This window comes from Medicago truncatula, chromosome 6 (genome assembly GCF_003473485.1).
Source record: "Medicago truncatula cultivar Jemalong A17 chromosome 6, MtrunA17r5.0-ANR, whole genome shotgun sequence".
In the NCBI taxonomy this organism is placed as follows: Eukaryota; Viridiplantae; Streptophyta; class Magnoliopsida; order Fabales; family Fabaceae; genus Medicago; species Medicago truncatula.
In genome coordinates this window covers 37,003,464-37,017,861 of record NC_053047.1, presented here as the reverse complement: position 1 = coordinate 37,017,861, position 14,398 = coordinate 37,003,464, and the positions used below count along the sequence as shown (strand labels likewise).

At 35.5% G+C, this 14,398-nt stretch overlaps 1 protein-coding gene and 1 long non-coding RNA gene across 2 annotated transcripts; both read left to right on the top strand.

Moving 5' to 3' along the window:
• Nucleotides 1–208: 208 nt before the first annotated feature.
• LOC112422639 (uncharacterized) lies at nt 209–2,953 on the top strand. The gene is made up of 3 exons (XR_003013133.2): nt 209–1,453; nt 1,551–2,171; nt 2,616–2,953. It is a non-coding gene; the product is annotated as an uncharacterized lncRNA (long non-coding RNA).
• A 735-nt stretch (nt 2,954–3,688) lies between these two features.
• LOC11417291 (post-GPI attachment to proteins factor 3) lies at nt 3,689–14,127 on the top strand. The gene is made up of 5 exons (XM_024785921.2): nt 3,689–3,974; nt 6,249–6,510; nt 6,789–6,985; nt 7,895–8,082; nt 13,636–14,127. Exons 1-5 carry the CDS (start codon nt 3,880–3,882, stop codon nt 13,920–13,922), a joined length of 1,029 nt encoding a protein of 342 aa, XP_024641689.1. The 5' UTR covers nt 3,689–3,879; the 3' UTR covers nt 13,923–14,127.
• Nucleotides 14,128–14,398: the final 271 nt, after the last annotated feature.

Here is a 14,398-nt window from a genome sequence, read left to right as displayed (position 1 = left end):
GTGAATGATGGTTATTAATGATGATGTGTTCGTTGAATATATGTCGATGAGACTTGGATTGTGGTGATGATGTATGTGTGGAATTTATCTATTTTTGATTCATTACATGAGATTGGATTATGCTATTCCTGCTTATCTGTTATTTGATTATGAGGGTTCCTATCTTTTATTTGATTATGAGGGTTCCCATCGTATATTAGTAAATCCACTTTCATTTATTTCTTAATTCTTTGTTGGTTCCTATCTTTTTATTTCTGCAGAAGTTCAAATATATGAGGGTTTTGAATTTTGATCACCATGGGCTTTTAACACAGATACCTGACGTATCTGGTCTCGTAAATTTAGAAGAATTTTCCTTTCAAGGTTGTGTGAATTTAATCACAGTCCATGACTCCATTGGGTTGCTAGGTAGACTTAAAACCTTAAGAGTTATGTGTTGCATCAAGCTCAGGAGTATTCCACCTCTCAACTTGGCTTCTCTAGAAGAACTTGATCTTTCAGAGTGTTCATGTCTTGAGAGTTTTCCACCAGTGGTGGATGGGTTGGCGGATAAACTTAAAACAATGAGTGTTAGAAGATGCTTAAATCTAAGGAGTATTCCACCTCTTAAGTTGACTTCTTTAGAAAAATTCGATCTTTCGCAATGTTTTAGTCTCGAGAATTTTCCACTTGTGTTGGATGGGTTTCTTGGAAATCTCAAAACCCTGCTTGTTGAAAGTTGTCACAAACTCACAATCTCATAAGTATTCCACCTCTCAAGTTGGATTCGCTAGAAGAACTTGACCTTTCATATTGTTATAATCTTGATGGCTTTCCAGATGTTGTGGATGGGTTGTTGGATAAACTTGAATTCTTGAGTATTAAACATTGTGTCATGATTAGGAGTATTCCACCGCTCAGCTGGTTGACTTCGTTGAAATTGTTTGATCTTTCATATTGTCTAAGTCTGGAGAGTTTTCCAGAAATATTGGGAGAGATGAGAAATGTAACAAACCTTAACTTGGAATATACTCCCATAAAAGAATTGCCGTTTCCATTTCAAAATCTTACTCTGCCTAAAATATATCCATGTAACTGTGGATTTGTTTCCTTACCAACTAGTAATTATGCGATGTCAAAACTGGTGGAATGTACCATCCAGGCTGAACAAAAAGTGATCCCGATCCAATCTTTACACGTAGAATATATTTGTCTTAGAAATTGAAAAGTTCCAGATGAGTACTTGTCAATAGGTCTCATGTTGTTTGCTAATGTGAAAGAATTACACCTAAATGAAAGTCAATTCACGTTTCTTCCTAAATCTTTCGAAAAATGTCATTTTTTATGGAGGCCTGTCTTGGATAATTGTAAGGAACTTCAGGAAATTAAAGGGATTCCACCATGCTTAAAATCATTATCTGCTTTTAACTGCAAATCGCTGTCTTCGTCATGCAAAAGCAAATTACTAAGTCAGGTAATGATTTATTTTGTTTTTATTGTTAATGTATTTGATATGATAATCGTTATTCTTCTTGATATGGTTAAACAAACGTTAATTGTTTGAGTAATAGGAATTGCATGAGGCAGGAAACACTCGGTTCCGTTTGCCATGAGCAAAGATTCCAGAGTGATTCGACCACCAAGGCTTGGCAGGATTGTCAATTTCATTCTGGTTCCGTAACAAGTTTCCTGCCATAGTTCTTTGTGTTGTTTCTCCATAGTCATGGCTAGATGATAATCATCAACCTACAAGAGTGGTCATCAATGGATATACATTTGTCTATAAATGTGGTGAGATTCTACCTATGTCACTGCGGGAAACGTATCATTTACATCTTTTTCATATGCAAACTGAAAAATTCAATGATGATATGGACAAAGCACTTTTAGAAAATAAGTGGAACCATGCAGAGGTTGACTTTGGATTCCCATTCCAGAATGTGGAATCCATGTATTGAAAGAGAAAAGTAACATGAATGATATTCGATTCACCAACCCAGAGAATGATGCTAATATTGAGTTCACTCTTTAAAAACACAACTCTGAGTTATTGGTCTCAGGAATTGATTCTTTTGTGGAAAATCGGGGATGTAATGAACTCTACCAATCATGAGACTTCACCATATAATTGTAGTATTCCTGCATACAATGATAACACATTTACATCGTGTTCACTTGGGATGTTGAAGAAGGTATATATATCATTCATTTTAACTTTTCTTCCTGTAATGTAGGATGTTAATGTGTTTCATTAACCTCTTGCCTATAGTTTTTGCGCCAAGTATAAGTCCAGTTGATAGTTTAAATATTATTTGTCTGGCTTTTTGATGGATGCAATGTTATAAAGTGCAACCTCTTCTTAACTATATGAACAAATAATTCTAATTGTTAAGGGTGTAGATTTTCAATTTATTTTATTTTCTTGACCATCCATTTAACTGTTATACAATAGTCACACTAGTGGTTAGGTCTTCAACCAATGATATATTGGGAAATTATATCTTCATCCTAATTACGACGTTTGTGTTTTGTTCAGATTAATACACTGCGATGAATCTAATTAGTACGATGTACATTATTTCTTGTTGATTTTGTTTGTTAAACCGAGTAACTAACTAATCTTGTCATTCTGGTAGGAGGAGCCTGAAGAATAGATTTATTTTTTTTCAGAGATATCTTGAAGGATTTAGACCTCACTTGTCTGCATACACAGAGGTTGTCAATTCTTGATGGAACTTATTCAGGTTCAGTGGCATAAGTATCGGTTATTGATTTCACAAATCTCTTGTTCTTCTCAAGAATGATGTTGTTGTGCTTTAATCACGAAAACACTGACTGGCACAATGTGATTTCACTGACTGAAAAAAGGATATAGTATACCAAGCTTTGTAGAGTATGAGATGAGATACTTGTATTGTATATATACATCCTTACTTTTTGTTTCTGGTACAATATTCCGAGTTATTTTTAACCAGTCACGTAATTCTCTTGATATGTTGTGGACCACGAAATGGTACATGCATATCGGTTTGTCATACTTTTGTTGCACAAATTCCTTTAGTCTCTGAAAACCGGCGAGTTTAACAATAAGTGGTGTAATTATTGTTAAGACAAAAATAAGGTTTTATGTTCCCGTGAGTTTAACTTAGTTGGTAGGAATAATGCATAACAAATGCAGAGGCGCAGTTTGAACTTCGGACACCCCACTTCTCTACATTTAAAACGTGAGTTTCAACTACCAGATTATTAGACAAAAAAAAAAGTAAAGATTTATATTTTCAAAACAATTTTTAAATGATTCCTTAACCAATGTGCTTTGATCGACCACTCGTTAACAAAACCTATTAAATATTAATTTTTTGAAAGATTTAAATATTAAATTTAACTACCTATTTCTCTCTAATATACATTTATTATTTTTAACTTGTGCAAAATCCTTTAAGAAAAATTCTTGTTAACAAGTGTCTCTGGAGTACTCTTTAAGAATTTCAAATTTAAAAAATATTTTTATTAAAAAGTCAAATGTTACACAAATATTTATAAAAATTTACTAATAAAAAAACTTAAAAAAGTATCTCGAAGATAGTCGTTAATATTTTCCTTTAAGAAAAATAATTTTTCATTTCCGAAAAAGATTACAATCATATTTTCCAAAAAAAAATAGTCTCAAACAAAATAGGAGTAAACCGTTGATACAAAAATGACAGGAGTAGACCGTGTGGTTCACGAATGAACCGTCCGGTTGGGTTCACGAATCTTCCACCTAACTCCTCCCCATCTTCTCCATTTTACACAGCAACAATCTTTCCTTCTCCTTGAAGATCGTCACAATGCTCTTTACGCCGTATCTATTTACAAAACCATCGTTTCACTGAACACATCAACAACCTCTTCTTCTTGATGGATATATTCGTTTTTTCTTTTTTTTTAGTGCTTTCTTGTTTGAGTGTTATCGTAGTTGATGCTAGTAAAGGTGATGCTCATCCTCTTTACAGGTAATCTTTCACTTTTCATTCTTTTTCTATTCCACCTTCATTTTTGTTTTATAATCGAAGGTTTTTAGATTCTGATGTCAGAATTTTTCGACTTCGTAGAATTCATAATCATAGGTTTTAAGATTCTAGTCGCCGAGAAGAGATCTCTTCCAATTTAACTAACATACTGAGTTCGAGTAAATACAACGGTGTTAAATCTATTGAAGAAAGAGTTTTGACTGACTTGAGGGATTAATGTTTGTAGTTACACTAAGAGATAAATGTACAAACAAAAAAAGTTTAACATCTTTGGCTTTGTTTGGATACACAACTTATAGCATGAGTGCTTATCTTGATAAAAGCTTATGTCACTATTGAAGTTGTTTTTGTATGTGCTATAAGTTGTTTTCGTAAACAATTTTGGAGAAATTGAGAAAATAAGCTAAAAAAACTTACCCCACTTGAATTGGCCTCGTGGTGTTGGCTTGAGACCTTACGGTGTGCTCCTCCTCTTGATAAAAGCTTATGTATAAGCTTACGTAAGCTATTTCTATTGAAAAAGATAAAATTAAATTAACTTTTTTTCTATTGAAAAAGCTATTTCTATGAAAATAAACTGAAAAAGCTTATGGAAAATGTCATAAGCTGTTTTTATAAGCTGTCCCAAATAGTATCACAAAATGTATTCCAATAGATAAGCTCGAATAAGTCAATCCATGAATGGGACACTTGAATGTGATACTATTGAACTTCGTTTCATCTTATGGGAGTTCATTAGGTTTCTTCCTCTTTCTCATTCACACTGCCTTTTTCTTCATTTTTTGTTTCAATTTTTTAATCAATGTGGTAGTTAATTTTAGTTTTCCATCAATTTCAAATGTCCCATTTTGTTATTTAGAACACCCATTTAGCTAAATAGCTCTCATGGGATTGAATTGTCATCGTTTACAGTACAAGTTTTGAACTTGGAAGGAAATAGTAGTACCCATTATAGTAGAGTTAGGCTCTGTTTGGACAAACAACTTTATTATGCTCTTACATCATAAGCACTTATCATATACGTGTTCATATATACAACATTCCTATAAAAAAAGATAAAATAAAGTTTATTTTTCAATAATTATTATAGCATAAGCACTTATATTTGTATTTAATTTAGTAAGCTCTTATAACAAGCCACTTATAATAAAGTTTTAAGATTGTGATTTGCGATTTGACAATCTTGGCCTTTAGTATACGGTCTTTTGCAGAATTTGTGGTTCCTATTTAACTTATAATTTCTTTGAGCTTTTATCAATTTTATTGTGCAAAGCATCATTTTTCTCCCTAGATGTATGAGACATGCTTTCACTATAGTCCCTATATGTATCGAAATTGCAAACACATCCCTTAAGTCTTTTTTGTTAGTAATTTTATAGATTGACCAACGAAAAACACATTCTTGGGGTAAATTGACTACCTAAAACAGATTTGAGTACCAAAATGACTAATAAAAGAGACACTAGTGGATGTGTTTGCAATTTTGATACATTTAAAGACCAATTCGTTGTACCAAAAAAAAAAAAAGACCAATTCGACAGCTGGTTACACTTCCAGGAACCAAATGCTGATGCCTGCTGATCTGATTACCACAATGAAAAAACTGTCATTTCAGTCCTTCAACGTGTCAAGCGCTATCACTATAGTCCCTAAATTATCCCAATTAAAAAAAGTCCCCGAATGTGTCTCTTGTTAGTCAACATGGTTCTTGAATGTGTTTTTTTTTGTTAGTTACTTTGGTCATGGAATGCGTATTTCAGTAGTCAGTTTGGTCCATCAAATTACGAACACAAGATACACTAGATATATTTGTAATTTGAATGGTAGTGATTTAAGGGTCAAAATGACTGTTCACTCTTGCCAAAATGGTATATTTAATTGATTGATCCTGATAATGCAGTACTATACCACTACTAGTAATGTGTATTATCTGGATATGTTAATTAGTCTATAAGCATACACACAATTCACAATTGTGATGCCTCCTTCAATATACATTCACTATGGGCTTATTATCATAAGTTCATAGCAACATCATAATAACAACAAGGCCTTGTCACTACATAGATGATGTCTTTCGAAGTGGTGCATTACTTGTTACCTTTTGTTCCTTTTTTGTGTTTTTTTTATTCTAGAACAAAAGAAAGCATTGTTATGTACAAATTTTCTTACTCACTGCTTCCTTTATGATTTCAGTAAGATTTTTTTTTGGATTTCCCCACTTTTTGTTTATTCCTTGTTTGCTTTGGATATCAGGAGTTGTATAAGACAATGCGAGGAAACTGGATGTGTTGGCCCAAAATGCTTTCCACAATGTAGTTTTTCGTCAGATGGAGAACTTGTTGGTCGTCCATGGTACATTCAAGAACCACTATATCTACAATGGAAAAAATGGGATTGTCTAAGTGACTGTCGATACTACTGCATGCTTGATAGAGAGAAAGAAAAGGAATTACTTAACCATGACCCTGTCAAGTATCATGGTAAATGGCCATTCAAGCGTATTTATGGGATGCAGGTTTGTAGCCATGCACCTTATGTTTTCATTTGTGTTTGTTATGTGTCCATAGAAGCTATGCAGTGCTGTTCAATTTTTGTTATGCTACAGCATTATAGTACTGATATTGCCGCTATTTGGAATAATTTCCACTAAATCGTATAGCACAAAACAATACCAGTTTGTTCAAACTCCGCTACACTGTTGAGCTATAGGTGCTATTTGACTATTCTGGTTTAGTGACTACAAAGCCTTTTGTTTAAACTTATAGAACTGATTTGTTGTATCCTTTTATTTAGGAGCCTGCCTCTGTGGCTTTCTCAGCTCTCAATCTTGCGATGCATTTTCATGGTTGGGTCTCCTTTTTCATTGTTTTATATTATAAACTGCCTTTAAAAGATGGGAAAAAGGCATATTATGAGTATGCTAGTTTGTGGCATATCTACGCGTTCTTTTCACTCAACTCTTGGCTCTGGAGTGCTGTTTTCCACAGTAGGTAAGTTACGTATGCATATATTTTCAGTATTTTGTTCATTCTAAATATATTTGTGTTTAGCATGTCATTTTGATTTGCTTATTGATAGGAGCCCGAATTAAAGAGAAACAAAATAAATAGTATTATAGATTGAATAGAAAATATTACCGAAGATTATCCCTCTGTAATCCCAAAGCAAAAGCTCCTCAGAGAAGAGACATCTCTCTCTCTGCCCAAAACCAATAAGGTTCCTAATTGAATAATTCTGAAAAATCCCCCCTACTGTTGTGGTCAAATGGCCTTATTTATACAACTAAGGGCATAAACTGCCTATAACCGCTCCTAATCAATACAAATTACTACATAAACTGCCTAACTGCTCCTAATCAACACAAATACTGCATATTATACAAAATGCTAACTGCTCCTAAATAACTATATATTAAAATAACTGACTGCATTAGCAGTTACCCTATCAATACCACCGGATACCTAACAGTTATTCTAAGACACTGATTGATTTTAGATATTGTCAATGGACACGTCTATGTTGTTTATTGTTGAGGTGATACTTTTTAGTTCCTATATGGAAGTTTGTAGTCAAATGATGTCATTCAAATTGGATCACAGTGTATGTTTATATGAAGTATTAATGCAGAAACTATTTCTTATGTTAGTTTTTAGTTCCTTATTTAGCACATTAAAATTTATGAATGGTTCCTATATATGGTTAAATTTATTTGAAGCTAATGCTGACAGTGTTCCCAACTATGGTAATGCTCCCAGTGTGTTCAAATGATCTCTTTTTTTAAAATTCAACAATCTAAACTGTGAGAAAGAGTGAAACATGTGTCATTAATATTACCTGTTGAATATAGCAACATATTAAGCTTAAATTTTCTCTTTTTTTTTTGGCATATTGTAATGCAGAGACGTCGATGTAACGGAGAAACTAGACTACTCATCTGCAGTGATTCTCCTTGGATACTCCCTCATTTTAGCCATCTTACGATCCTTCAATATTAGGGATGAGGCTACCAGAGTTATGGTTTCTGCTCCGTTGATTGCTTTTGTGATCACCCATGTAATGTACCTCAACTTCTACAAACTAGATTATGGTATGTCCTTTCATATAATCTTTATAATTATATTGTGATTGTTGTATTAGAACTGAAAATATGTTTATTATATCATATTATGTGGTGAGAGTGTACATTTATATAGGTAAGAGTCTCCTAGTTAACCCCTAATTAATAAGGAAGATTAATCAATACAATCAATACAATGGCTAGTGGAGTTGAAACTAAATAGTCACAACTTTTCAATATCTCCACTAAGTACTTGATTAATTATTCTAACAGTCCCCCTTCAAACGGAGGGTGTCACAAACCCTCAGTTTGTCTCTAAGATAAAGGAATCTGGCAGTGGACAGAGGCTTAGTTAAGACATCTGCCCACTGGTCTTGAGCAGGCACATGCGAGACATTCAGTTCCTTCCTTATAACCTTTTCTCTCACAAAGAAAATATCCAATTCCATGTGCTTGGTTCTTGAGTGCAGGACTGGGTTGTGAGCAAGAGAAACTGCACTGAGATTATCACAATAGACATGAGGAATTTTACTCTTAATTTGCAATTCATTGAGAAGAGATTGGATCCAAATAATCTCAGCCGAAGCTTGTGCAAGGCTTCTATATTCAGCCTCTGCACTAGATCTAGCTACAAGGGTCTGTTTCCTTGCCCACCAGGAAACTAGATTGGGGCCCAGAAATATGCAGGCTCCTGATGTGCTTCTTCTGTCATCAGGATCTGAAGCCCAGTCAGCATCACAAAATCCGGTGATTGCAATAGGTTCAGTAGAGCTGGCAGGTGTAAGCATTAACCCATGGTGTAAAGTACCCTGCAGATATCTAAGTATCCTCTTGACTGCCTTCCAGTGATCTTCAAGGGGATTTGATAAAAACTGGCAAACTTTGTTCACAGAGTAGGATATTTCAGGTCTTGTTATGGTTGCATATTGCAATGCACCAACAATTGACCTGAAAAATGTAGGATCTGAGACTGTACTTGAACCAAATTTAGACAATTTTGTACTAGATGCCATTGGTGAAGGCATGCTATTAGCATTAATCATGTTAGCTTTCTGAAGAAGGTCCTTGATATATTTGGTTTGAGAAAGAAGTAAAGAGCCAGATGGTGAGTGATGCACCTCTATGCCGAGAAAATAATCTAGTATACCCAAATCTTTAAGGGAGAACTCAGAATTGAGCTGATGAACTAGATTCTGAATAGCCAGTTTTGAGTTTCCAGTGATGATAATATCATCAACATAAACCAATATAAAAATGCAGTGAGCTTGAGTGTGCAAAGTAAACAAAGAAGGATCACATCTGCTTGACTTGAACCCAAAGCTAAGTAAAGATGATTTCAATCTCTCAAACCATGCTCTGGGAGCCTGTTTTAACCCATAGAGAGCCTTGTGTAGTTTGCATACAAGGTTCTTGTCAGAAGATTCAAAGCCAGGAGGCTGCACCATGTAGACTTCCTCAGTTAGCACTCCATTTAGGAATGCATTGTTCACATCCAACTGCTGAAGAGTCCAGTTATAAGTAACTGCAAGTGTCAGAACTGTCCTCACTGTAACAGGTTTGACTACAGGGGAAAAAGTCTCATTGTAGTCAAAACCTGCTTGTTGATGAAAACCCTTAGCCACTAAACGTGCCTTGTACTTGTTTACAGTGCCATCTGGATTTTCTTTTACCCTAAATACCCATTTACATCCAATGGCCAGTCTTGTTTGCAGGAAGAGATACTAGAGACCATGTCTGATTATGAAGTAAAGCATTATATTCTTCTTGCATTGCTAAATGCCACTTAGGATCCTGAAGAGCAGTTTTGTAAGTAGTGGGCTCAACATGAGTCAAAAGGAGTGTAGGGTTAATTCTGGGCTGCACAATTCCATGTTTACCTCTGGTTCTCATTGTGTGACAGTTTTGAGGATGAATTCTGTGAGGAACAGGAGGAGGAGACTCAGAATTAGTAGATTGAAAGCTAGTAACACTAGCAGATGACTCAGGTGAGGAATTTTGAGATGCAGAGGGAGATAGAATGGTGATGGGTGTGGGATTTAGGACCACATTATTTCTGTGTGAGGACTCGGAGTGATGAGAACTAATAGATGGAGTCTGAGGGGTGTTTGATATGGGAGTAGTAGGAACAAACTCGGAATGAGAAGTTTGGGGAGTAGGTGAGTTAACAATGTGAGGACCAGACTCAGAATGAGAATTTTGGGGAGTATGTGAGTTTACAGTAAAGGTTGTTGAGACAGGAGTGGGAAGAAAAGTGGATAAAGTGGGACCATCTGGTAAAACAGAACACACTTTCTGAGATGGAAACAAGTCAAGATAAGGAAATTTTACCTCATTAAACACAACATCTTTGGATATAAAAATTCTACCTGAAGCATCTAAACATTTATATCCTTTGTGACTGTTGGAATATCCCAAGAAAACACACTCCTTTGAATAAAAATCAAACTTATGAGAGTTATAGGGTCTCAAAAAGGGAAAACATGCACAACCAAAGCTTTTAAGGAATTTATAGTCTGGAAATTGAAGGTGAAGTAAGAAAAAGGGTGATTTATTTGCTAAAACTGGTGTAGGTAACCTGTTGATAAGGTAAGTTGCAGTTAAAAAGGCATGGTCCCAAAACTTTAATGGCATTTGTGCATGAGATAAAAGAGTGAGACCAGTTTCAACAATATGTCTATGTTTCCTTTCAACTGAGCCATTTTGATGGTGAGTGTGTGGACAAGTGAATCTGTGAGTGATGCCAAGGCTATTGAGATATTTTGTGAAAGGTAAAAACTCACCACCTCCATCAGTTTGGACAGAAGTAATTTTGTGATTTAACTGCAATTCAATCATGGTTTTAAAATTCTGAAATGTAGAAAGTGTGTGAGATTTGAGTTTCAGAGGATATATCCATGTGTATCTAGAATAAGCATCCACACAAGTAAGAAAATAGGTATATCCACAAGAGGATTCAACTGGTGCAGGTCCCCAAAGATCACAGAAAATTAATTCAAGAGGTTTAGTATATGTCATTTGAGATGCAAAAGAAGGCAGTCTATGAACCTTACCATGACAACAAGCAGTACAGAAATCTGACAAGCTTTTATTTGGTAATTTTATATTACAAAGTTTGATAATACTTTGGAGCACCTCATGATGAGGATGTCCAAGTCTGCTATGCCAGATACCATACATGGAAGGAAAAGACTGAGTAGAACTAGATGTTGAACTACTAGGTAAATGTTCAACATTATTGCATTGAAAATTATTGAAATTGAAATCAGTTGAGGGACTTAAATGAAAAGAGGCAGAATTATCAGTTTGTGCTGGAACTTTATTGCAAACAGTGTTGACACTAGAATTTTGAGAGACAGGAGCAGTGGTCTTGAATGATTTGGTGTGCTCAAATTGATAGAGACCATCATGTCCTAGAATACCTCTTAAAAGCACCTTAGAAGAATCCTGAGATTTGACAAAACAATGATTAGGATGAAACTCAAAGTAAACATTGTTATCTTTAGCAAATTGACTCACACTAACAAGATTTTTGGTTATAGAGGGAACAAGAAGGAGATTATTTAGTTTTAGAGTAGTTTGAGGATGTAAAGGAGAAGTAAATTGTAAGGAACCAACAGAGGTAATAGCCAAACCTTGTCCATTTCCAATATGGACCTGATCAGAACCTGAAAGAGACGTGGAATCCATGAGGTTGGATGCATCAGGGGTGACATGATGAGTAGCACCTGAGTCAGGGTACCAGGCATTGTTGAATGAATTGTATGGATCTGAGCCAGTTAAGAAGGCCTGGGGAGCTTGACCTCTCTGATTCGCAGCCTGTGTGGGAGGCCTAAGAAACTGTCCAGAATGTTGAGGACGTGACATGTTCTGCATCCATACATTTGGAGGTGCACCATAGCCTCCTGGTGAGCCATAGGGACTGTAGTAATCATTTTGTGGGGCAAAGAAACGGTAGTGACAATAGCTTGCATCATGACCAGTTTTTGAACATATTTGGCATTGAACATTGGATCTTCCACCGAAACGGCCACCACGTCCTCTGAATCTACCACCAAAACGGCCACCACGTCCTCTGAACTGGCCATTTCTTCCTCCAAAATTAGAGTTAGAGTTAGGAAACTGATTGTTTCCGGTGCCATCAGTATAATTGTGGTTTTGAGAATTAGGACCATGAGATTGGGATTCTGAATTTGCAGTTTCAGTGAGATTAACTGAAACAGGTTCACTGATAGCAGCTTTCTTGAACTTCTCCTTTCTAGATTCTTGTGTGAGAAGCTGAGATTCAAGTTCATCTAAAGAAACAACCTCAGATTTTGCATTCACACTAGCAACAATAGGGTCAAACTCTTCAGGAAGTGCTTCAAGAACAACTTCAATTAGGTCCCTGTGAGAGACCGGATCTCCAATTGAAGCAAGAGACTCTGAAATTGCGCGAATTCGAGCAATGAATTCAGCGACAGTGCGTGAACCTTTCGTAATGGATCTAAGTTCAGATCGAAGTTGACGCGAACGCGTCTTCATCTGCGTGAAGCAGTAACTATGGATCTCATCCCAAACCTGCCATGAGTGGCGAAGGAGAACGAATCGCGAAAGTAGCGAAGGCGAAATCGTTGAAAGAATCCAGGTGCAGAGCAATGAATCTTGTTCTTCCCATTCAGTGTAAGCAGGATTCTCCGTTCCAGCTTCGCGCGCTGCATCTGTGAGAAAAACCGGTGGAATATCAGGTGAAATCACAAATTTCACCATCTTCGTTCCGCGAAGAACACCTTCGACTTGTTGCTTCCATTGAAGGTAGTTCGTATCATCAAGCTTAACAGAAACTACTTGTTTGAAGGTTTTGGATGCTGCAGCAGTTACGCGTTGCGCATCAGAGGGAGAAGACGTAGACATGGCTCTGGATCAAGAAGCTCTGATACCATATTAGAACTGAAAATATGTTTATTATATCATATTATGTGGTGAGAGTGTACATTTATATAGGTAAGAGTCTCCTAGTTAACCCCTAATTAATAAGGAAGATTAATCAATACAATCAATACAATGGCTAGTGGAGTTGAAACTAAATAGTCACAACTTTTCAATATCTCCACTAAGTACTTGATTAATTATTCTAACATGTTGAGGCTGAGAATCGAATGTAGGAATCTATGTAATCCTGTTTGTTATCTATGCCATTAACATCTGTGGTTTGTGCTTCTGTCACGATTATTAACAAGACCTTTGATGTATTTTTATGATTTACTCCCTCCAATCCATTTCTTTTTAGTTGTCTCTTTCAGGTATTTACATATACCAAGAAAACCAATAAACTGTTAATTTTGATGAAATTATTTATCTTTTTTCTAATAACACCCTTAACTATTTATTGTCTTAGTCTACCAAGTTCTCTCTTTGCAGTAAATAGTTAAAGGTATTATTGAAAAAATAATAGTTAATGTCGCATAGAACATTGAAAACAACAAATAACCAGAAATAAAATTCTTTCACAGATGCGTCAATTAAAAGAAAACAGGAGTATCTATTTAGTTCTATTTATTTAATCCTTCTGTGATGATTTTGACGGCATTTATTCGAATTGTACAGGATGGAATATGATAGTTTGTGTAGTGATGGCCGTGGCACAACTTACCATTTGGGCAGTTTGGGCAGGTGTTAGTCGCCATCCTTCACGATGGAAGTTATGGCTGGTTGTTATTTCTGGTGGCCTCGCAATGCTACTAGAAATATATGATTTCCCTCCTTATGAAGGATTTCTCGATGCACATGCAATTTGGCATGCCACAACTATTCCTTTAACTTACGTTTGGTGGAGTTTTATCAGGGATGATGCTGAGTTTAGAACAGCTAGGTTTCTTAAGAAGGCCAAGTAGCTTACTTGTAAGTGTTTATCTATGTATCATCATTATAGATTTTAGATTCTCGGTTTTGTATTCTATTTGGATGATTGATGGTTGACATTTTAGACTGTTCTTGTCGATAGTTCAGAAGATCATTTCATGCACTCCCATTTATTTTCATCTTTTTTAGATGTTTACAAATCTTACTTTTAGTAATTGCTTAATGATTCTGTTCTGATTTTGTGTTTACCTTGCAGCTGTGTTGTTTTGATTTTGACACTTGAAATCGATAAAACTTGTGGTAAGGGTCTGAGGTCACTAGTTGTTTACTGCATTGGTGGTGAAAGCAAACTAGATCACTTTAGATTGCTGCCATGAAGTATAACAAACGATTTTCTAATTCATGAGATGTATTTGCCTCACCCAATAATTCTTGATTTAAATGAATCCACATAAACCTAAAAAAGGATGAAAAATAATCAACGGGCAGTTGTTAAGTCACAGTTTTT

Bases quoted from the DNA above. Each gene is read 5' to 3' on its own strand.
- LOC11417291 (XM_024785921.2), top strand. From the start codon at position 3,880: ATGGATATATTCGTTTTTTCTTTTTTTTTAGTGCTTTCTTGTTTGAGT. The intron at 3,975-6,248 runs GTAATCTTTCAC...TTTGGATATCAG, and splicing joins GATGCTCATCCTCTTTACAG to GAGTTGTATAAGACAATGCG. The intron at 8,083-13,635 runs GTATGTCCTTTC...CGAATTGTACAG, and splicing joins CTTCTACAAACTAGATTATG to GATGGAATATGATAGTTTGT.